The 21,266-nt window shown below is 48.9% G+C and overlaps 1 protein-coding gene across 1 annotated transcript in view; it reads left to right on the top strand.

The window, feature by feature from the left end:
• Nucleotides 1-21,266, top strand: part of WNT9A (Wnt family member 9A) — a 54,520-nt gene that overhangs the window by 24,815 nt on the left and 8,439 nt on the right. The window contains exons 2-3 of the mRNA XM_035318644.1: nt 10,333-10,592; nt 14,251-14,513. Of these exons, the coding sequence (XP_035174535.1) occupies nt 10,333-10,592; nt 14,251-14,513 (523 nt within the window). The remainder of the gene's footprint in view (nt 1-10,332; nt 10,593-14,250; nt 14,514-21,266) is intronic.

Below are 21,266 nucleotides of genomic sequence, written 5' to 3'. Positions count from 1 at the left end.
CTCCTTCTCCAGTTGCTTTTCTGTCCCGAGGAGCCCTGCATTCACTGTGCTTTCCCCAAAGGGTTAATTTCAGCCTTTTAACCCCCCCTCACCCCCAACCTTTTGGGATTTGTGTTGTCTGTAACCTTTATTTTTGCTGTCACTGCTGTGCTGCTGGAGTGGGTGCGTGCACGTAGGGCTATCTGCAGGCAGTGAGGGAAGCTGCTGCGCTGGCTACGAGGAGTTTCTTCCCTTGCTGCCAATCTCTGTGGTCTGGGCAAGGGCAGCTCCATAACTGTGGCATCTGCCGAGAACAGACCGGGCAGTGTTCGGGACGGACAGCACGATTTATGCGACAGACGGACCGAGGAGGGGGGGAAAGGAAGAAGCCGAGTCCTGTGGTGTGATGCGTGCTGTGGAGCTGTTAAATTTGGGAGATAAGGCTTAACAAAGGGCTGGCCGAGGTGTTAGGGAGACAAATGGGCGATTCATTACAAAGTCAGATGCGTTCCCTGGCAGGGGCGGGTGGGAGAGACTGACACTGACACATGGCTGGCCGTGCTGGCGCTGGAGCCGTGCGAGGCATGCCCACGTCCCGGCGTGCTGGGGGCTGCCGTGGGTGAGAGGCTTGCTGGGGACGTGGTGGGGTGCTGGGGCTGCAGAGCTGGGGTGGACAAAGTGAGCAATCCAGGAGGAGCCCCTCTGAGGAAAGAGTATGGTGCTCCGGCTGTATGAATCCATCCTCACGGTGTTGGTGGTGTGTGCTTGAGGTCGCTGGGATGGCTCGTGCTCCCATCCAGAGGGCAGGTGGGTTAAATCCTGCACCCAAGGCAAGGTCTTGCGGTGCATCTCGAGCAGGTTCCTGGCTCAAGTGCTGGGAATGTGATAGAATCACAGGCCAGGTGAGGTTGGCAGCACCTCTGTGTCCATCGGGTCCAACCCCTGCTCCAGCTGGGCCACCCAGAGCAGGGTGCCCAGGACCACGGCCAGACATCTTTTGAAGATCCCCAAGGAGCTTTCAAGGAGATGTAATTCTGCCATACAGGGTCAAACTGAGGGTGTCTTCATCTAGGCATAGACATCTAGGGAAGAAACCAAGGAGAAACGGGACAAGCGATGTGTCTCACGGTGCTTATCCTGCCTGCTTCGGGCAGTCAGTGCTGTTCTGAACCTATTGTTAACATTGTTCTTTTTTTATGCTGCACCTTGCCTGAGTGAGCTGGTCTGATCCCTGCATCGTCCTGATCAAAACTGCCCAGCCCTGGGTAGGTCTGCAGGGCTTCGGTGGGCTTCATGCAGACGCTTCAGTGGTAGAGAGCCAGAAGGATGGACAGAAATTGCTTTGGGCACCTTGTGAATGAGTGCCCTTACCTGTGTGGGATGCTTTCCCTTGCCTTCTTTGTGAACATAATGGAACACCAGTGCAAAAAGCACAATTAGCAGACATCTACAGGGTTTATTTTTAGCCCTCACTGTTTACGTTTCAAATTCTAAATATCCTTTGCTTAAGGGCAACTTTCCCCAGACAAGGGCATGTACCAAGAAAGACCATGAACTTGGATTTCCTTTGCTTAGAACAGGAAAGCAAAGCTGTTGCTGTAGGTTTATATCACAAATGACTTTCTGCCTTTTGGGAATTTGGTCTTCATGGTAGGAGCAGACGTAACAGTGTGACGTGGCTTAACCCTTTGTTGCAAGAAAATTGTGCAATTCCTGTGTTCCCTTGGGTGATCTGTTACGTACGTGGTCTGCTGGTCCTCAGCCCCACCAGAAATAATTCCAAAGCAAGGGGAGGGATGGTTATGTAAATTTCTGTAAAGGTGATCTAGAAATGTTCCTTGTTTTTGTGTTGTGGAGAGCTGTTAGGCCCATTTCTGGATTAAAGTGAGCTGCTGTAATCCCCCTGTCAGGGAGGGAGCAGAGTTGCTGTGTTTTTTCTTCTTCTTTTTTTCCCTCTTCTTTCTACTGCAGCAGGAATCTGAGGTCCTGGAATATGGGGGGTGTCTGCCAGTGTAAACAACAACAAAAAAATATGCCCCTCCTTCCAACAAACAAAAAACAAGCCAAAAAAAGCCACCACAAGGTGGTTGTTTTCCTGCAAGGAGGGGAAGTTTGGTGTTACTACAGGGCATAAACGTGTGTACGATCACCTCTCAGCATTTTGTCCTATCACAGAAAAGATTCTGAAAACCTCTTTCTTAATTCCACCCTATGTGGCACTAAAAGGGTTAAAACTAACCTTTTATTCTCTTCTCCAGCCTCATTCCTTCATCTTCTCCCATCACATTGCTCCCCTCTTCCCCTTTCCCTGCACCAAAACCCCCAGCTATGGGTTGCCTACAGTCTAGTAGGACACGTGCCAAGTAACTTTTTTTTTTTTTTTTTTCAATAAAGCCAAAAAAATAAAAAGCAAGCAGTGGCCAGAACAGCGGGTAGGCGGGGGGCCAGGAGCTGTCCAGCTGGGGAGGGGGCACTGGTGGGGGGCTGATTCCTGGCACCAGCTGAGGAGGGTGAAGCTTAAAGCTGTCTTAAATCGGGAGTGAAAGCCCCTGCTGCCGCCTGGCCCATGCATTCCACTGGCACCGCAGTTCACCGGCTGGTTTTAAGTTGGGTTAAAAATCCCCCATAAATCTGGCTGATTGCTGCTTCATTCTTGAGAGGATGAAGGGGAGAGGAAACAACTTTCCCCTCCTCTTCTCCCCCCCGCCTCCTTCCTCCAGCTCTGCCCACTTGTAGGCACGGGCAGCTTTTGGGCTCGAGGGACCTGGGAGCTGCCAGCTGATGGCTACCGGGTTGTAGTAACATCACCCGAAGGTGTTTAGTTTAGTGACACTTCTCAAGGTCATCTGGGAGCTGTTCAGCCCCTCCTGGCCTGAGCTATGCAAATTACAAGGGAGTATTGCAAAGACTCACAGAGCTGGTCCTACATCTGCCCTCACCCTGTGTCATCTCCTTGCTGGTGAATCTCGGCCCTGCCACTTGCCAAAAACAAGATGCCCCTCGCTCTCGTGGACTGGAAACTTGCTGAATATGGTTTGTTGTAAGGAGAGGGAGGAAGGGGGGAGCGGTAACTGAGCTTTGTGGTTCAGGCACAACCCATGGGCTGAAAGACCAGAGGTTGGTTCCTTCCTCTGCTGTCGGGTTTCTCTGATAGCTCGTGTCCTCCTCGCTGGGGAAGGGGAGGGAGAAGGGAAGACACTCTTCCTTCCTTCAGGGAGTGCTGTCACTCATAACCTGCACTGCTCTCCTGCCCTGCATGGGTGGGAAATGCTGCAGCTGAAGTATTTGCTTGTGGTGTTTCTGGTTGCCACAGGGCAAAAATAGCTGTTGCTCATGGCACCTTGGTCCCATAGGTCATACACAGGAATGTGCCTTACCAAGAACATCTCCAGCCCCCCACGTCTCCATATCTGAACAAAGTCACGTATTCCCTGCTCTTTCTTTGAACTATTTTGCCTTTAGTGGCTAAACCTTCATATGCTGCTTGCCAATTTTTTTATTATTGTTGGTAATTTGTGCGGCAGTTAAGGGCATACTTTGGCATGAAATTATATGGAAGCTTATTTATACATGCAGCAAGCGTTCTGTATCTGGGAGGCAACCCTCCATGTCTTGTCCCATTCACAGAAAAATGCCTTCTGATCTGCTGTGAGAACTTCTCTGTTGGGCTGGTGAGGCCAGCTCTGTTCTCAGGTCAGATCTGGGGGGACGGATTTCACTTGCTTGGGCTGCTGCATTCAGCAGCCTGGGAGAAGTCCTCTGACTTCTGGGTGAACTTCAGCTAAGGCTAAAGTGGGAATTTTGGATGTAAATTACTCCTGTGGTAACACCTGGGTTTGAAGAGAGCTTAGCGATTTGGGATCAAAGAGTGGTGCATGTTAGGAGCATTGCTCCAACCTTGCGCATGTGAGTGTGAGAAGCATTCGGGAGAGCTGTGTGGGACAGGAAAAGCTGGAGATTTGCAAAATGTGGAGCAAAATCTCCTCCATTGCCTTAGCCAGGATGATGAGAGCCCGGGGGGAACCTCTGCGTAGGTCTGTCCAGGCAGAGGAGTGATTCAATACAGGTTGGAATGACTGATGCCTACAAGAATCTGCACCTTTTATCTCCTTAAAAAGAAAACCTGAGCATTCTTAAGTCTGATGGAGGCTCATGTTTCCTTCCCTGGTAAGTGAGGTTTATTGCCTTGGAAATTCCCCCAGGCTGTAGTTTGTCTCCTCTTTATACTCCTGATTCCCCCATTCATAAGCAGAACCAGGACACTGAAGACATTTCCCATCCTTTACTTGCAAGGATCATGAGCGCAGGGTATGGCTGCTTTCCATCTGCTCCTGCCATGCACTGCTGGAAGCGTGCGATGTTGTAGTTGTCTATCTGGTGGGGGCTGCTGCTTGCTTCTTTGCTACCAGAAGCTGCAACTGAGTTGTGTGCACTCTTGGCTAAAGAGGAGGCCCACGTCTGAGGGGTTTCCATCTAGAGAAAAGCTCTGGGGTTTTGCACCATGGTACTGAGGAGGAAATAAGGATCAAAACAGCAGTTGGGACATGGGTGTCTTGAGAATCACAGCATTTGTACCTTGGGTTTCCAAATGTTTGTTTGTTTAGTTTAATGTCCCCAACAGCAAGGCACTATTGTTTGGGAGAATGGCATGGAGAGCAAAAAGGGGTGCGCACAAAACAGCGAGGTGTTTAGGACTGACCTTGAAGGATGTGCACAAAGGGCGGTGGTCTGTGGGCGATGGCAAGAAGAAGAAACCAAACACCTCAGAGAGTTATCTTCATGGAGGAACTTAATTCGTGCTGAGATTGCAGGGTATTGTAGAAGCTGAAAAATCCTTGCTGAGGTTTGGAAAATACCTTGCATTATTTTTATTTTTTTTTAAAGGGATTCTATGGGACATGGGATTTTTATTTATTTATTTATTTATTTGGTATGTGTGTTCGTTAGCCAAGGTAGGAAAGATTTGGTTCTGTAGCCTGGAGGATTGCAGTGGATTTTGAAAGCAGTATGTGACGTTGGGTTTTGTGATCTTTGTGAGGCTGCAATAGATGCCAGTACCTGAATGCGGGGGGTGGAGCAAAAATGCTTAGTTCTAACTTTGAGGTACAGTAAGAAAACTTGGAAACGAATGTTTTAGTATCAGAGGGGAAAAGGCCTTTTCTGACTTGAAATGATCTGGGGCTCACCTGTGCTTTGCAAGCTCTGGCGAGAGCAGAGCTGAGTTTGGTGGGTGTCCTTCTGATAGTTCTGTCCGAAGGATGCTGAGTTACAGTGTGGGCACAATGGTGGCATCTGTACCTGTGAATGCTTTTAAAAAAAAAAAAACACAACACAACACACACAGTTTAGAATGATATGGTTGGCTATTAAAGAATCAACTCTTTTACCAAATATCTAGTCCTAGTTTTCTTGGACTTTTGACCTGTTATACTTCAAACAGCAATTACCCTTTTTGGGATGGGGAGGGGGCACGGTAGATCATCTTAGGAAAACCTCTTTGTAGTGTGGCAGCTGGGGAGAGAGAGGGCAACAGTGGGTTGTTGAATGCAAGAAGCAATGTGTATGCCTGGTGGTCCAGCATAACTCAGTCTGGCTCCTTGAGTTGTGGAGTCATTAGTTTAGGTGTTGTAGTGACAAGTGTTAGTGTGTGCCACTTGTCAACCTGTTAAAACCTATTTAAATTATTATTAGAAGAAAATAAATTAGTGGTGGCAAGAGAACAAAGATTGGAAGAGTGGCGATACCTCAGGAAAAGCATTCCAGTAAAAAGTGAAAATGCAATCATCTGAGGCCTTGTACAGATGTACCAAAGATAAATCTCCCGTCAGAGGAGGAAGCTCCGGGATAGGAATGCGGTATTTCAGCAGGCTGGCCTTTGGGGGAGCATATAGCAGAGGTGTTTCACAGAATCACAGAATAGTCTAGGTTGGAAAAGACCTCCAAGATCACCGAGTCCAACCTCTGACCTAACACTAACAAGTCCTCCACTAAACCATATCCCTAAGCTCTACATCTAAACGTCTTTTAGAGACCTCCAGGGATGGGGACTCGACCACTTCCCTGGGCAGCCTATTCCAGTGACTAACAACCCGTTCAGTAAAGAAGTTCTTCCTAATATCCAACCTAAACCTCCCCTGGCGCAACTTTAGCCCATTCCCCCTCGTCCTGTCACCAGGCATGTGGGAGAACAGACCAAATAGACCTTGCAGGAAAGCAGCTCACCTTGGCTCATGTCTCTGGTGGCACTTGCAGAGGAAACTCTTGAGCATGTCAAAAATGAGAATGCACTTACAGGTCTGTGCAGGTATTGCCCTTCTGTCTCGTCCCCCTTAAAACCCCATCAGGAAAACCCCCATTTAAATACAGGGATACTCATGAAAGAATGAGCTGATGAGGCAATGAAAACCCTTAACTTCCAAAATGAGCTGAAAATAGGATCCACCTGAAATTACCTCTCTGGAAGGGCAATGAGACCATGTTGCTGCAGGCATCCACACCACCGTGTGGGATGTGCAGTGCACAACCAAGAGAGCTCAATGCCACCAGCAGTGCTTGTACAAACCTAACAGTTCTTGCTGCTCATAGCCACTGATAATAAACCTCCTGGCCTCAAACCAGGGAGGGATTGAACTGGAAGGAGATTTGGGAGGTGAACAATGCACGTGATAATTGCAAACGTCCTCTGAGATAGGCAATATGGCATTGAACAACCAGGTCCTTCCTGAGGGCTGGACGGTGCAAGCATGCTGCTCAGAGCAGAAGGCAGGTGAGGTGCACAGAGAAAGATCTGGACAGGGTCTGAAGCACAGGTTGATTCCCTTGGCTTTGTAGCCCTCAGGTTGTCCTCAGTTAAATTCCACAGTTAGAGCTTCCTGGGTTGGGTGAAATGAGCTATTTGGTCTCTGTCCAGTTTCCTAGAAGACAATCATCTTCACCTGATGTTCAGCCCCACCAATCTGAAGTAATACAGTAGCAGAGTGCTGGCTGGCACCTTACTCATAATAGTTGCGGATTGAGTGAACATAAAATATGTATATAAAAAAAAATAGCCAGCCTCCCTTCTCCCCTATCATGAAAGATTTTCATGGAAGGAACAGCTCGGTCTCTGTGAGGAGCTGAGAAAGCATCCGACTCTGACACCGTTGCCTTACGGGACCTCACTCAGCCTCGGTTGCATAAAAGGGCTTTATGGGATTACAAAGGTTCCATGCAGTGGCAGCTCCGAGGCAGCATTTCAGGTGGGGGCACCGGCTCTCCCTAGCTCTGCCTGCCCATGTTTATGATTGATGCCACGCTCTGAGGAGTGCCACCTCACCCTGCTGGAGCTGAGGCTGCTGCGTGGGTCCCCCTGCAGAAACGGGCACGGGCCCAGTGTCAGGAGGAGAAAACACATTTGTGTGTGTTCATGCTGCTGTATTTGCTTGTGGAGGTCTTCACCTGGAGGAGCTTCTTGCCTGATGGCTGGAAGAAGTCCCTTTCCCCTCTCCCCTAAATTTTCTCTTCCTTGTTTTGTCCTGGAGATGCTTTCTGAATTCACTTGCTTCACTCTAGCTTGAAAGCCGGTGCAGTTAGCCCGAGCGGTGAGCCAGGCAGGGACGGACAGGTCCCCGCTGAGCAGCGTGTTGCACGGCTGGTTCCTCACCTGATTCTATGCTGATGTCCCCTTTTCTGCACTGGACAAAGACTGGGGAGAGTGCGCTCCTCAGTGTGGAGATGGGTCAGGAAACAGGCTGAGAGGGTGGAAAAAGGCGTTCTTCTCCCTTTCCTCCAGAGCATCGTGCAGGTGCCTTGTCTTTGTGCTGTTTGTCAGGGGTGAAGTAGGAGTTTGCACGCTGGCCCAGCATGTGCAGCCTACCATGGTGTTGCCCGCGTGTCCCAGTTAAAAGAGCTGGTGAACATCTGTCTAAGCCTTTGAAAATGGACATTTATAATTAGCCCACTTAATGCCTCAATTTTCTGTTGTTTCCCAGGCCTTTCCATCAGCTCATCACAAGCAGGTGCTGGAAGCCTGTCCTCTGGCTCTGTGCAGCACCTACATGAATCTGATTTTCTACCCTCCCCTTGTCCCAGGCTCTTTACTTTCTTTTTATTTAGGAGACTCTAACTGGGATCCCCTTAGGAGCTGCATGCAGTTGGGCTGTGCTCTCAGCAAATTTTGCAAGGCTGTTCTGTGAGAAATCACGTGCTGAAGTATCAAAACCAAGCATCCCAGGGGGATAGTGGTGAAGGGGCTCCAAAGTGCTGATCGCTCTGCAGAAATTGTGGCCATGGGATCAATTCCTTTACTGCTGCTCCCTGCGGTAGCTGACCTGCTATGTGATATTCAGAGCTTCTGTTTTCCAGAGCACGCAGCTGACTGGTACCAGCTCAGCTGGAAGGATAAACTGGGTGAGGGGGAGCTGTGGGAAATGCTCCTATGCTTCCTCCTTCTCCTTTGCCAGCCCAGGGTATCCCTTGCACCAGCTAGGGTGCCTGCAGGAATGAGCCATCCGAGAAAAAGTATTGACGAGGGCCAGGAACGAATGTCCTCGAGATTTTGTTACAGGTCTTAGCTACTACGAAGCTTGGACCAAGCCACCTTTCTCATAAACAAGCCACGGGGGCCGGGTGACGTCCCATCTCCTTGGGCAGCAGTTGACCCTGAGGGTTAATATTTGCCCGTGCTTCAGATGGAGTTTGCTGCTTGGATGTATTTATCGGTTTTAGGAGCAGATTTTTTTTTGAAAAAAAAGCTATTCTGGGAAATTTACATCGGACACGCTAGTTTTCCATGTTTCCCACAAATCATTTTGACTCTTCATTTTTTACCATTGCAGCTTTTTTTTTTTCCTTGAAATCCGTGTACTTTTAAAAGTAACTGAAGGAGAACATTTCCCTGACCATGTCAAAACAAAATGTGTAAAAACAAAATCACAAACAACTAAACCCACAAATTTTACTTTTTTTTTTTTTTTGTATTTATTTTTTGCTCCTTTCTTTTGACATCAGATATTAAATCACCTCATTAAATGATTAATAACAATTGTCCTCTGGTCTGGATGTTGCTTGGCCATGGCTCATGTCACGATTGTGTGCATGTTGTGCATGGGGGTTTGGGAATTAAAGCACCCTAGCTGCGTGCCCCTAGGGACCGTGCTCCTGGCAGGATGCGTCCCAATGATTGCAGTGAAACCCTCATTTAAAAAAAAAATGACAATGAAGTGCTGTTCCAGGGGGGCTTAATTTTTTATTTTAATGGTTTCCTGGCTTGCTCTTGTGAGCATGTGCTCCCCTCCCATGCCCACCACCCCCTCTATCTTGGTGGCCCTGCAGCGGTGGAGGCTGCATGACCCCGGCGCGTGTCTGCCTGTGCAGGGCTGCGAAGTTCCAGCGTGTTCTCAATTCTGGTTTTCAGCAATTCTTCCTTTTTGGCTGGGGAAACGCGTCTTCGGGACCTTCGAAACCCTACATAGTGATTCCCATTGACTGCGTGGACTGGCACCTGGCCGGAAGAGGGCAGAGCCAGGAGAGCGGGGTGCGGGCAGCCCGGCCAACAAACCGCTCATGAGCCCAGCAGATGTTCCTGCAGCCTCTCTGCTCCCCGGGGCCGATGCCAGCCTGGTCCTTTTCCAGCAGCTCGTCACTTGACACCGGGAACAGTCCGCTGGCTGCTTTTGTTGCACATTGGAGTCAAGGACCTTGTGCTCGGAGGAGGCAGGGGAGGGGAGAAGGCAGCGGGACACGTATTTCTTCAGGTCGTTTTTTAGCCATTCCTCATTAAAAGATTTTGGCAGCATTGCCTCTGAAAGCATATCCTGCTCGCGAGCCTCGGGCTGTGGCTTGCTGGGTTTTACGTACGGATCTCTTCTGAGGGCAGAGTGGCTGTACTTGCTTTCTTGGCGTGTCCCTTGGGGTCTGGTGGGACAAGTCACCCTCTCCCCGTTCCCAACCTGGTTCTGGCTCTGCCTGATGCCCTAAAATGATTTGTGGAGGGCACAGGAGAGTGGCTTCAGTGTTCTTGACTTGCTGGTTTCCTGAGTTTCTGTGCTTATGTACCTTCTGTCATTTTTTCCCTATTTCAGTTTTAAATGAACTGTCCTGTGGCAGTTTTCAGTTTGGCAGGGAGGTGGCAATTGCCAAGGCCTTACATCCAAGCAAGCTCTGTGAGAGCTGGTGGAGAAAATTAATCCAAATATTGCTTCTTACCCTTCTTCTCCTGCTCCCGCCCTGTGCACACACTGCAGAGAGCAAAAAACACTTCTCGCCCCGGTGCTGGTGAACCCAGGTGGGTGCTCAGCTGGGCAGAGCCTGTTCCCATTTCTGCCGCAGGTTGTATTTGTCTCCTCACCACTGTGCCCCTCTGTCCCTCCGCAGGCTGACGGGGAACGAACCCCTGACCATCCTCCCTCTGACCTCAGAAATGGAGGAAGCCGCTGTCAAAGCCCACTACAAAGTCTGTGACCGCCTGAAGCTGGAGAAGAAGCAGCGCAGGATGTGCCGGCGGGACCCCGGCGTGGCCGAGACCCTGATGGAGGCCATCAGCATGAGTGCGCTTGAATGCCAGTACCAGTTCCGCTTCGAGCGCTGGAACTGCACCCTCGAGGGCCGATACCGGGCCAGCTTGCTAAAGAGAGGTGAGTGGGACAGGGGGGCTCGTTGGGCTTGCTGGCACCTCCTGCACTCAGTATTTCCCACTGTGGTGTCCCTCGGTGCATCCTGCGCCACTGGTAGGTGGTCACCTCCCCAGAGGTCCAACAAGAGTTTGTAGAAAGTAAAGACCAGGATAAAGTCAGGCTCAGCTCAGCTCTGAAAGCACACAGAAGGCAAAGCATGAACCGTGTGGCTGCAATTTGTGTGCTTGCAGTGGCAAACCAACCCTTGTCCGCCTCCCACCGCTGGCACAGCTCCTCTGCACGGGGGCTGGAGATGTCGGTGCAGGTACCTGCGGCCGGCTGCTCTGCTTGCTCCATGCTCCTGCTGGATGTTGAACCCTTGCTGGAGGGAAAGGGGTTAAAGTTCCCAAAGCTGTGTCCTTTTTTATTTATTAATTAATTAATTTATTTTTTTTCTATTTATTACATTAATCTTTCAAGAAAGAAAAAAGCTTGGTTAGGGAATGGAGACAAAATGCACCATTCTGTGCTGGTTTGGTGGTGGAGTCGGGGGAACCCTATTATTATGCAGGGTCAAAGCTCCAAATGGGGGCAGTTCCCACAGCCTGTCACAGCAGCACAGGTGGAGGTGACCAGAAGCTGAGGAGGAGCAGGTGGTATTTTCCATCTCTTTCCTTTGCACCACCTCGTATAGCCCAGATTTCCTGCAGCCTCCCAAAAAAATCCGGTCCTTATGTCTGTCCTGAAGCTAGTGACGCAGCAAGTCCATTTCACAGGTGGCTTTCCTTGGACTCAGGGGGTTCAGTGACTCCCAGAAAATCCCACTCAGGGATGGAGCTGGAAGCAGAAACCCAAAATGTGGCATGCTCAAAGATAAGGGCGGAGGTCTGCAGTGCCACCTCTCTTCCTAATAAACGGGAATAAATTCAGAAGCTCTGGGACTTAACTCATGCGCTGTCACTGACGGTGGTGGAAACAAGGAAAGTCCTTATGAAACCCAAGAGGTCCAGCCAGAGCTGCAAGACGTTTAAAAATATCTCCGCATGCCAGAGGAGTCCCTGGATTAGTGGCGCCTAGGGAAACCCAAGCACTTTCTCATGCTGACACCTGGAGGCCACAGCTTGTTCCTTCAGACGTGCCTGCCCCCGTGGACAGCCCTCGGCAAGGCGAGGGGGTATTTGAAAGCAGCCTGAAGGTATGCTGCTGGAAAACACCGTCAAGAACCATCCCACCCCCCCCCCCTTGTCAGGACCCCGTGTAATGAATGGCAGTGCTGAGGGTTGCAGGGCTCTGTCTGCTGTCTCATTCTTCCATGTTTTATGCCCCTGCAACATCTCAGCCCTCCACCGATGCTGTAAATCCTTCAGCCGTTGTTCCCGCGGCATAGCACGCTGTCCTGTAAATCTTCCTCCTCCTCTCCGGGAGCTGCTGGTTCCTGGTTCAGCATTGCAGCGAGTGATACCCCAGGGCAAAGGGATGTGTGCAGCCCACTAAAACACAACTATTCAAATAGATCAGTGTGGGCTTGTTTTCTCTCCTCCAGGACAGGACCATTGCAACTTTTTAAGGAGAGGAAAATAAAGGGGGGTAGGGGGGTGGGGATCACTTAAAGTTTCTCCCTCTATTGTTCCACTTGGTCACCCAAACAGCCTGGCTGCTGGTTTGCAGGTTGGGCTGATGTGGCCTGTTTCTTAAAATAACAGGGGATTGTTTAAAAGGGACTTGTTATCCTCTTTGGATACTCGCAAACAATTTTGGAAATGGCTGAAACGGGATAGCCACGGATGGCAGGCTGTCGATGCACTGGGGGTTAGAATGCCTGCATTGATTTAAAGCTCATTATCTTGTTACAAAGTATCTCAGTGCAATCAAATAGTGCATGGCAGAGATGGCTTTAAATCTGGCCAGAGCCAAATGTCACATGGACTAGCTTGGAGGCTGTGGGTGAGATGATACCTGTGCTGATGGGCACTGGGAATCTGTGGGGCTTTCAGTGATGGAGAACGGGAGGAGGAGAGCTGAAGCTGATGCAGGGATTGACAGGGGAAAGCCTGGTGAATGAGCTGTCCCCTCTGGCTTCGTGTCAAACCTGGTATGCAGGGTGGTGGCAGGGCACCGATGTCCCTCTGCGATTTCACAGTTTCAGTGCTTCAGACCAAGAGACCTTCCCGCAGATTGTGGATTTGTGGTGTCCGCTAAACTGTGCCAAGCCCTGGCTGGCTGCTGCTAATTGCAGTGCATCAGGCTCTCGGGGGAGAGTGTGCATGCCCTCCTCCATCGAGGACTTTGTTAGCATGCTGGTACCTCCCCATGTCATAGCACAAGTAGTCGCGGTGGCAAGAGACCAGTTCTACAACCTGGGAGCATGGAGGGTCAGGAGAGTCTCTTTAGCATCCCTAAAGCATAGTGTAGAAAAAAGTTGAATCAGCCTACAAAAGATGAGAACTGCTAAGAAGGTGTTTGGTGTTCCACATATCCACGAGTTTTTGTTGCTATGAATTAAATAAATCTGCTCTTCTTCAGGTGAGCAGGAATGGTTGGGCAGTTCCTAACAATCTGGTTTGAGACAGCTCCAGTGGGAGGAACAAGCCTCTGTCTCCTGGACTGGATTTTCACCTTTTTTGCCTGCTGAATTTCTGCACTGTGCACCTGGCAGTGCTATGGGAAGGCAGGCTCTGGGGATGGGCCAGGCTAGTGCCCCAAGAGCTCGCTTGGACTACCGTGAAGCTCCCAAGGACCAGTTCCAAAAATGACCTGGCAGTGTCTCTGCATGTCCTTGGTTGACACACCAGTTTACAGATATATCCACTACTGTCACCATCCACTTGTGTTATTTTTGAGTGGGGGATTTCTTGAGCCACATCCAAAGCTGTTCTGGAATTGCATCTCAAATATGCAGTCGTTTACTGCTTCCATAGCTGGAGAATGAGGAGCTATAAATACTGGCATGTTTGCTTTTTATTTTTGTCTTTTATCATTTGTATTGAAATCTGGGCCTCAGTTTACCTGTATGGGGGAGGCGGATGCTGTTGCAACCCGGCAGGTGAGCATAGAGGTGTTTAAAATAATAGTAACAAGAGGAAAAAAAAGGGGTTGTACATGAAAGGTTTGAGCTGTAAACAACTTCTTCAGTTATTTGCAGGTACTACCTTGGGTGACAGGCTGTCTATGAAGTGCTTCCCAGCCCTCAGATGCATTTGTTGACAATTTTGTTGGACTGGATTAGGTCCTGGTTATTTTTTTTTATTATCATTATTTTTGTGAAGAAGAAGGAAGCCCTCATAGTTTTCTACCCCAATCACCTGTCTGGAAGTCAGTACTGGCCTCCTCTTATTTGGTGGCCCCTTGGCAGGAGCACTGCTGTACTGTGATGCTGGTACCTCCATGGCCAGTCCAGATCTTGCTCACCTCTTTCTATTCTCAGGCAGAGACTGCAGAGTGACAGCCACAAAGCTGTTTATTCTATTTGGTTTTGTTTCAGTCCTGGTTTGTGCCACCTTGATCCATCATTCCCTGTTCTCTACCACATCCTCTCCACCACCAACAGTGTCTGTAGAGCTCGGCACGCTCTGATGTCACTCAAACCTTCCCATTATTATTATTATTTTTTTACCTCAGTTTTTGTTTTCTTTTAACCCTCACTCTGTCTGCAATTCAAGCTGCCTCCTCTCTCCCTCAGGCTTTAAGGAGACGGCCTTCCTGTACGCCATTTCCTCGGCGGGGCTGACGCACGCCATGGCCAAGGCGTGCAGCGCGGGCCGGATGGAGCGCTGCACCTGCGACGAGGCCCCCGACCTGGAGAACCGTGAGGCCTGGCAGTGGGGCGGCTGCGGCGACAACCTGAAATACAGCAACAAGTTTGTCAAGGAGTTCCTGGGGAGGAAGCCCAACAAGGACCTGCGAGCCAGGGTGGACTTCCACAACAACCTCGTGGGCATGAAGGTGAGCCGTGGTGGGTGCGAGGCCCGCAGAGAGAGGAGCTGGGGGTCTTCTCGGTGGCGAGGGGATTTGTGAGGGTAATAAGGTTGTGAGGGAAATAAGGTGCTGTTCTGCTTGGAAACAAGATGCAAAATATATGGAGTCATCCTATTTTTGCTGTAGAGGTGAAGTCTTATTAAGGACTATGCCCTGTTTTTGGTCACTGTGCTTCAAGAATTGTGTGAAAGCACTGGAGAGAGACCAGAGGGAAAGAAAAAAGACTCTCCAGAAGACACAAGCTGTGTGAAAGACCCCTGGCTTTGCCCAGGGAGAAGAGGGTCTTACAGTACAAAGGGATGTCAAGACAGGTTCTCCAGGCTTAGGTGAGTTACGATAAGGAGGAAAGGATTTACTCTGCAGCATCACAGGTTGAGGCTGAGGGATGCTCTTCTTGAAGCAACTCTGCAGAGCATGGGCAGCGTAGCATCTCTGTAGCCAAGTTTCTTTAAAACTGGCTGGCCAAATGTTTGGTGGGGAACCAGGAGAGAGCTATTCCTCTCTGACTGAGCTCAGTCCTAAGTCCCTAAAAAGACTGCCACCATGGCCAGAGTTGCTGTGTTCATAGCTGAAAGTGTGTGGGTGTGCAGACCTTTTTTTTTTTTTTCATTTTTTCTTCTCCCACACTTATCCTGGAGGACTTGTAGGGCTTCCTACTCCTTACTCCATGCTCCTCCCCATGGGGCTTTACTCTCCTGCCTGGGGCCTCCACCAGGAGCAATGTAAAGGACAAGTTGTCTGCAACTGCTGGCTCATCTCAGCAAGAGATGGGAAAGGAAAGGACTTCCCACCTTCTCCCATCAACTGCTTGGATGCACCTACCCTAGAGCTGCTCGAACACTAAAATCCCCCGGATTGGCCAGCACAGGTGCCTAGGATCAGTGTTTCATTGCGCCAACCTCGAAGGGGGACATACTGTAAGGCTATAAATAGCCTTCAAGCCTTGTTATTGTCCTTGTGATTGGATGGAGGGTTGGGGCAGGGATGGGGACCTGGGTCTCCAGTTTCCCAGGCAAATGCTGCCGAGCCAGTTGTGCATTCTAGGAATCACCACCCCAGCTCAGTTGTTCCTGTGCGTATGCATAAAATGTCATTCCTCGCGACAGAGCTGGGGCATCAGAGAATGCCACCAGCGAGTGCTGGCCAGCAAAAAGTTTCCCCCTCTCCCCACCACCAGATGCTCCTCGACAGCACTGAGATCAGGATTAGAAATATCCTGGATTTAGCTGGTGTCTGGCTTTGGCTGACAGCTTTTCTGCCTCTGGATTAAAAGGCTCAGTGCCTCTGAACTCCTGCTGCAGCTCTCTGGCGGGTGAAAAAGGCTCTGCAGAGTGATGAAATCTGTTTTAATCCTTGTGGTTGATCGTTCCCGAGGGCCTGTCCTATAGCTCTTTGGAGTTGGCTGTGTAGCAAATGGAACAGAAAATGGGGAAGGTGGTCCGTGAAGGGTGTTATTTCATGCTATAGAGAGCTGTGAGATGTCCCTGCTGTACTCCTTTTCCAGAGTTACATAATGCAGTCTTCTCAGAACCCAGATGGCTGTGGCTTTAGGTGCCATTGACATGTTCTTGTAAATTCGTATACATCTCCCCTCCAGCACTGATGAGGCTAAAAAAATTTGCCCGAGAGATTTGACCTAACTCCCAGTGCTTTCCATCCCAGTAGCTGCAGGCAGGATGCCCATATGGCTGAGAGCCAGTCCCATATGGCTGAGAACCAGTCTTGGATTTTGGTTAGGTGGCCTTATTTGTCAGCTCTGCTCTCTCCTCTCTGTGTGCCTTTGAGCTAAATGAACTCCAAGGGTAAGCTGGAGGTAGTGAGTCTCTCCATTCTGTCTGTGCTTTCTTGTCCTGATCCTACTGTGAGTTAGGTCCTGGGGCAATGGGAGATCTCAGGGACTCTCTTGCATCCTCTGCCTCCACTTTACTTGGCACAGTCAGGCCCTGGTCATTGGCAGTGGTTTCTGAGTGCTAGTGTAATATCTGCAGCTAAACAGCTGAGTAACAGTTGTGACGGTTGTCCAGACACCGAGAGCCCTCATGGCAATCCAAGTCAGAGACCTTTGCTGCAGGTCAGTGATCCGGTATTCCTATTTTTGTCCACCCACGCCGTGCCTGTCGAGTTGGTATTGCTGTCTGACAGCTTTGCCTTGCCTGTTTGCGGCAGCGGTTGAAATGATTTCTCTGTTTATGCTCCTAGAATAATTGTACCTTAGCGTGGTTGAAAGGCAAGCCAGGCAGCCCACCAGATTCACAGCAGCACTGCAAAGCCAGGCAGAGAACTAGAGAATTGCACGTTGAGAAGGAAGCTTTTATGAGGATGGTGGTTAATGATCAGGGGGACCTATTTGTATGTAGTCAGGATGCGTGGATCTAATGTATTGGCACAGTATCATATCATTAAGCTGGTGGTCGGAGTGTTTGAGTCAGAGTTGAGGCTGGCATTGTAGCCACAAGGTCAAAACCTGCAACACTTGCTTCAGGCTTCAAAATGTTGAAACTGATTTGAAGCCTGAGCCTTCTTGGTAGGGTGGTTGGATTGTCTCTGGCACTGCTTATGCTTGGGTCTATATACTACTATCAGGTTTAATCTGCTTGCTTCCTGCCAGCCCTGCTTTTCACCTACGCTGCTAGGGCAACATTGGTGGGGGATGAGAGTGGTCCAGCACTCAGTACCAGGCTCCCTCCCTGAGTTACTGATATCTTCCTTGACAAAGGCAGTGGGTGAAATATGAAATGATTCTATGATTTTATGAAACCTGACATGCATCCTTTACTTTTCTTTCTCTGGTTAGCTGCCCATCAGCTAACTGCTGTCTTACAGACTTACCAACCATTGCATAGCAGGAGATGCTAACTTGGTGGCTGTGAAGATTTAAAAGTGCATTGAAATAACCTAGCTTATTTATTTTGATAATAAATCATGTATTTGACATGAATGAAAACTCATATAGAATAAGTGCAGATAGCCTTGATTTGTGCCATTTTGGAACAGAGCAATTTTGAAACGGTTTGTTAAATAACTAAGTTACTCTCACAGACCTTAATGCATTAAATATCCCCATGAGCTACAAAAGGATGATTCTGGTGATTTTGAGCAGGAGCTGAGATGCAAACTGGGTGCCTTTCCCAAGGTTATACAGCATGCTGAGGATGGAGCAGGAGAGTGAGGCCAGCTCTCCCAAATTCCTGCTCAGCACCCGTTGTTTTTCCTTTAACCAAACCACAGATTTTATGTCTATTAGTGAAGCCATGCAGGCATGAACCGAAACCTTAGCTGCTACAGGCTGCTTTGGACTGTGCTGCGAGTGGACAAGGAGACTTTCTTTTCCAGTACTTTGCTTTGCTGCCGGAGCTTGCTGCAGTGTCTGCCCACGTTGGTGTAGGTACAGCCTATATGTGGAGGTGTGTGTGTTTGCTGGGGAGTGGAGGACTATCTATCAAAGATATAGCACAAGCTTGGTGGTCTCCCACTGATTCTTAGCAACATATAATCCTTCCCGTCTAATTACACCCAACCATGGCAAAATGTCTTAAGTAGTCCCTTGAGACCCAGCAAAAATAGGACCTGTGCTTAATTGACTGAATTGGCAACAAACACTATTCCCTCCTGGTCGGCACGGCAGTTTCTCCATGGTGTCACGCGAGCAAACAATCCGCGTATTTCTGGGAGGGTGACATTATCCTATCCCACCTAGTTTTAGTGTCTCTTGGTAGAAGTTCTCATTTAATTATTATTTTACTTCTGCTTTTTACAACCTTGATGGGCCGACTATAATTTTGCCGCCACCAATGAAATAATCACTGAGCATGTTGTGCCCGTGATGGCTCACAAAGTTATATGATATGACCTCAATCGCTAATGAAAGGGTGAGCTTGTCTAGCGTGAGGATGAGGTAATTAGACCAGGACTTCTCCAGCCTTCTCTTTATTGAAAAGTAGGAGCTCTGAATAGACCACTTATTAAAAAAGCAATTTCCCTTCCTTTGCCAAATCTGCTCTCGCTCATTCAGCTATTCTTTCAGAGAGGTCTTGGGTGGAGAGGGTGTGTGCTGGGGGGAGCTGCCTATGTGTCAAGGGGATGGGGGGCGGTGGTGGTGAGAGAAGTCAACTGTATTAAGGCTCTGTTGCCAGCAATGAAGTTTCTTGGTTATATTAAACGAAGTACAGGCAGCCTTGCTAAGGCTCTCTTCTTCTTTATATCCTCCCCCTTTTCTCCCCCTTGTACACACAAGTGCAGCCCTCTTTTGTAACCCATTAATGAAAAGTCGGAATATTAGAGCACTCAATTAGTTCCACTGGGCTTGAGTAAGTGATGTTTTAATTAAATTTGCCCGGTTTCTCAGTAAAGTATCATTAAACATGACTTTCCAACTCTCTCTCTGGAGCGTTGCTAAGTTTCTTAATCCCAGGAGTGCTGACCTCTTCCAGAGGTATGTCTGGTCAAGCATGTCTTGCAGATCCAAGGGGCACTATTAAAGGGGGCTGCTATTACCCAAGGAAAAAAGAAAAAAAAAAAAAAGTCATGTTCTCATTCCCTTTTTCCTTTATACTTCCAGAAGGAGGGACACAAGCAAGCCTTTGCCTTCAGGACCCTGAAGTCAGGGGTTTAACCACAGGCTGCTTGAGATCCAACAATGCAAAACTATGGGAAGAAAAGGAGAACAAGAAAATTCCCCCCTAAAAAATTCTCTTTGAAAGTATTCCCCTTTGAAACAGGTTCCTTTCATGAGGGCACCATTCCTTAATTATTTTCACACAATATCATCCCATGCATTTTGGTATGTGCAGGCTATCTGCACGTTTTGGAAGGATCCTTGTCACCTTGTTGCTGCAGGGTTCAAGTCCAGACCTACCCCGAGACACGGTATGCCTGCATCCCCGAGACTGTTTGGGATGCTCTGCAGAGGTCTGTGGGAGGTGCGTGGACTTTTCCTGCCGCTGGCTTGCTTGTTTTGGAAGTCCATGCAAGGAATGGCTTTGCCCCTTAGGCGGTCCTGGCAGGGTTCTCAAGGGCTGAGCGTGCCGTCTGCCCTGGAGATGGGCTTTCCATATCAGGTAGATGTTTGCCCAGCTATCATCTGTCTGAGGAACTTCACGAGGTATCACGTAACGTGTTATCAGAGCATGCCACCCTCTTCGTTGCTGTATCTCCATTTTACAGAGGGGAAATTGAGACCCAGAAAGATTAAGTGACTTGCTAAAGGTCACACACCAGTGTAGCAAAGCAGAGACTTGCACCCTGATCTCCTGTTGCAAAGCCGGTGTTCGCAAGCACTGCCAATCCCATCTCACATGGTTCCCGCTAGAAAACATGACGCCAGCCAACCTCTAGAGGTTTGTCGAACAGGCACCTTTAGTATGAATCTCTCTGTTTTTTCAACACCCTGAAAAACTGTCTAATAATTGCTCATTTTGATGAGGCAAATCCATATGAACTTACTGATTCAGTTGGTGCGTAAAAAAATGAGGACGCAAAATGCATCCTTTATGTGGTTTCTTCAGAGGTGCATTTGCAGCGTGAAATCTAGCATCACGCTTTAATTGAGGTACAAATCAAACCTAGCAAATAGCCTCCCTGAGACCAGCTCCTGACTTTGTACGTACAGATCAGTTTGCAGGGCCAGCACTAGTATTAATTGCTCCAGGTTATGACAGGTAGGAATGCACAGGCATGCTGTCTGGATTTTCCCCTCCTTCCTTCAGGCTGAGATTGGCTCAGCCAAAGTCTTTCTAAGGCCTGGAAATCAACACTATGGAGAAAAGCGTTTGCTCTGTCCCATAAGTAATTGCATTTAGTTGTTTTTGCAGAACTTTATCAGCTTGTGAAGTGCACTAGGAATACAGAAGGGGAGAAAATTACTTTAATGTTCTCAACTTAATGCTATTCTGTGTTTCTTATGTGTTTGCGTTTTAAATCATATTTTGCTGAAACAGGAGTCGCACAGAATGGTAGTGGTAAGGGAAAACTTCTGAAAAAAACAGTTTGAGATAGGCTCAAAAGAAGTGCTTTTTAGAACAAGATAAAAAAGAGAAAGGAAGAGAAGAGAACAGAAAGGAAAAGAAAATTTCTAGCAATTTGTGAAGCTCTTATACTTCAGCCAATGGCAATGACCAGTGTTAAGGCAGAAGTCTTTCAGTGGTTTGGAAACTGTGAAGAAATGGCTGTCGTCCAAACCAAACATTAATATTTGAGCTGAGACAATATCTAAGCCTACTTAAATTGAAGGAGGATCTGTATGCCGAGGATGGAAGCATCTCAAAGCCCTGTCTGAAGCCAGGCTGGGCGAGGGCAGGCTTTTCCTGGATGCACTAAGGTTCATCTGCTCCCTCCTCTCCCCCGAACCATGGCGAATGGTTTGAAGCCTTGGAGCCGCAGACCAGCCATGACGACAGCGGAGCTCAAACCGAGGAATTCCCACGGCTGCGTCCCCGCTTCGGACTGCTGCTGCCCAGACGAGAGTTGTCTGAAAACCACCGCCGGAGCCCCGTGACCCAGCTGGGAATGAATGGGAATCTGTCCTCAGCGTTTCAGCTAAAACACTGAGAAATTGTGTGTTGCAGCATGTCTGAGACTGATCATTACGGGGGCACTTAGTCTGAGCTTCGTAGCAAACCATTGTTGTGAGGAAGGATTACATGTTGCATAGCAATGCTCTGCTGTGATCCCTTTTCCCTATGGCTCTTATAAAGCCATTTGGGCGGGCGGTCCTGCAGTGCT

The sequence above is a fragment of the Oxyura jamaicensis genome, chromosome 2 (genome assembly GCF_011077185.1).
Source record: "Oxyura jamaicensis isolate SHBP4307 breed ruddy duck chromosome 2, BPBGC_Ojam_1.0, whole genome shotgun sequence".
Taxonomy (NCBI): domain Eukaryota; kingdom Metazoa; phylum Chordata; class Aves; order Anseriformes; family Anatidae; genus Oxyura; species Oxyura jamaicensis.
Note: the sequence above shows the minus strand (reverse complement) of the source record. Positions and strands in the feature narration are given on the sequence as shown.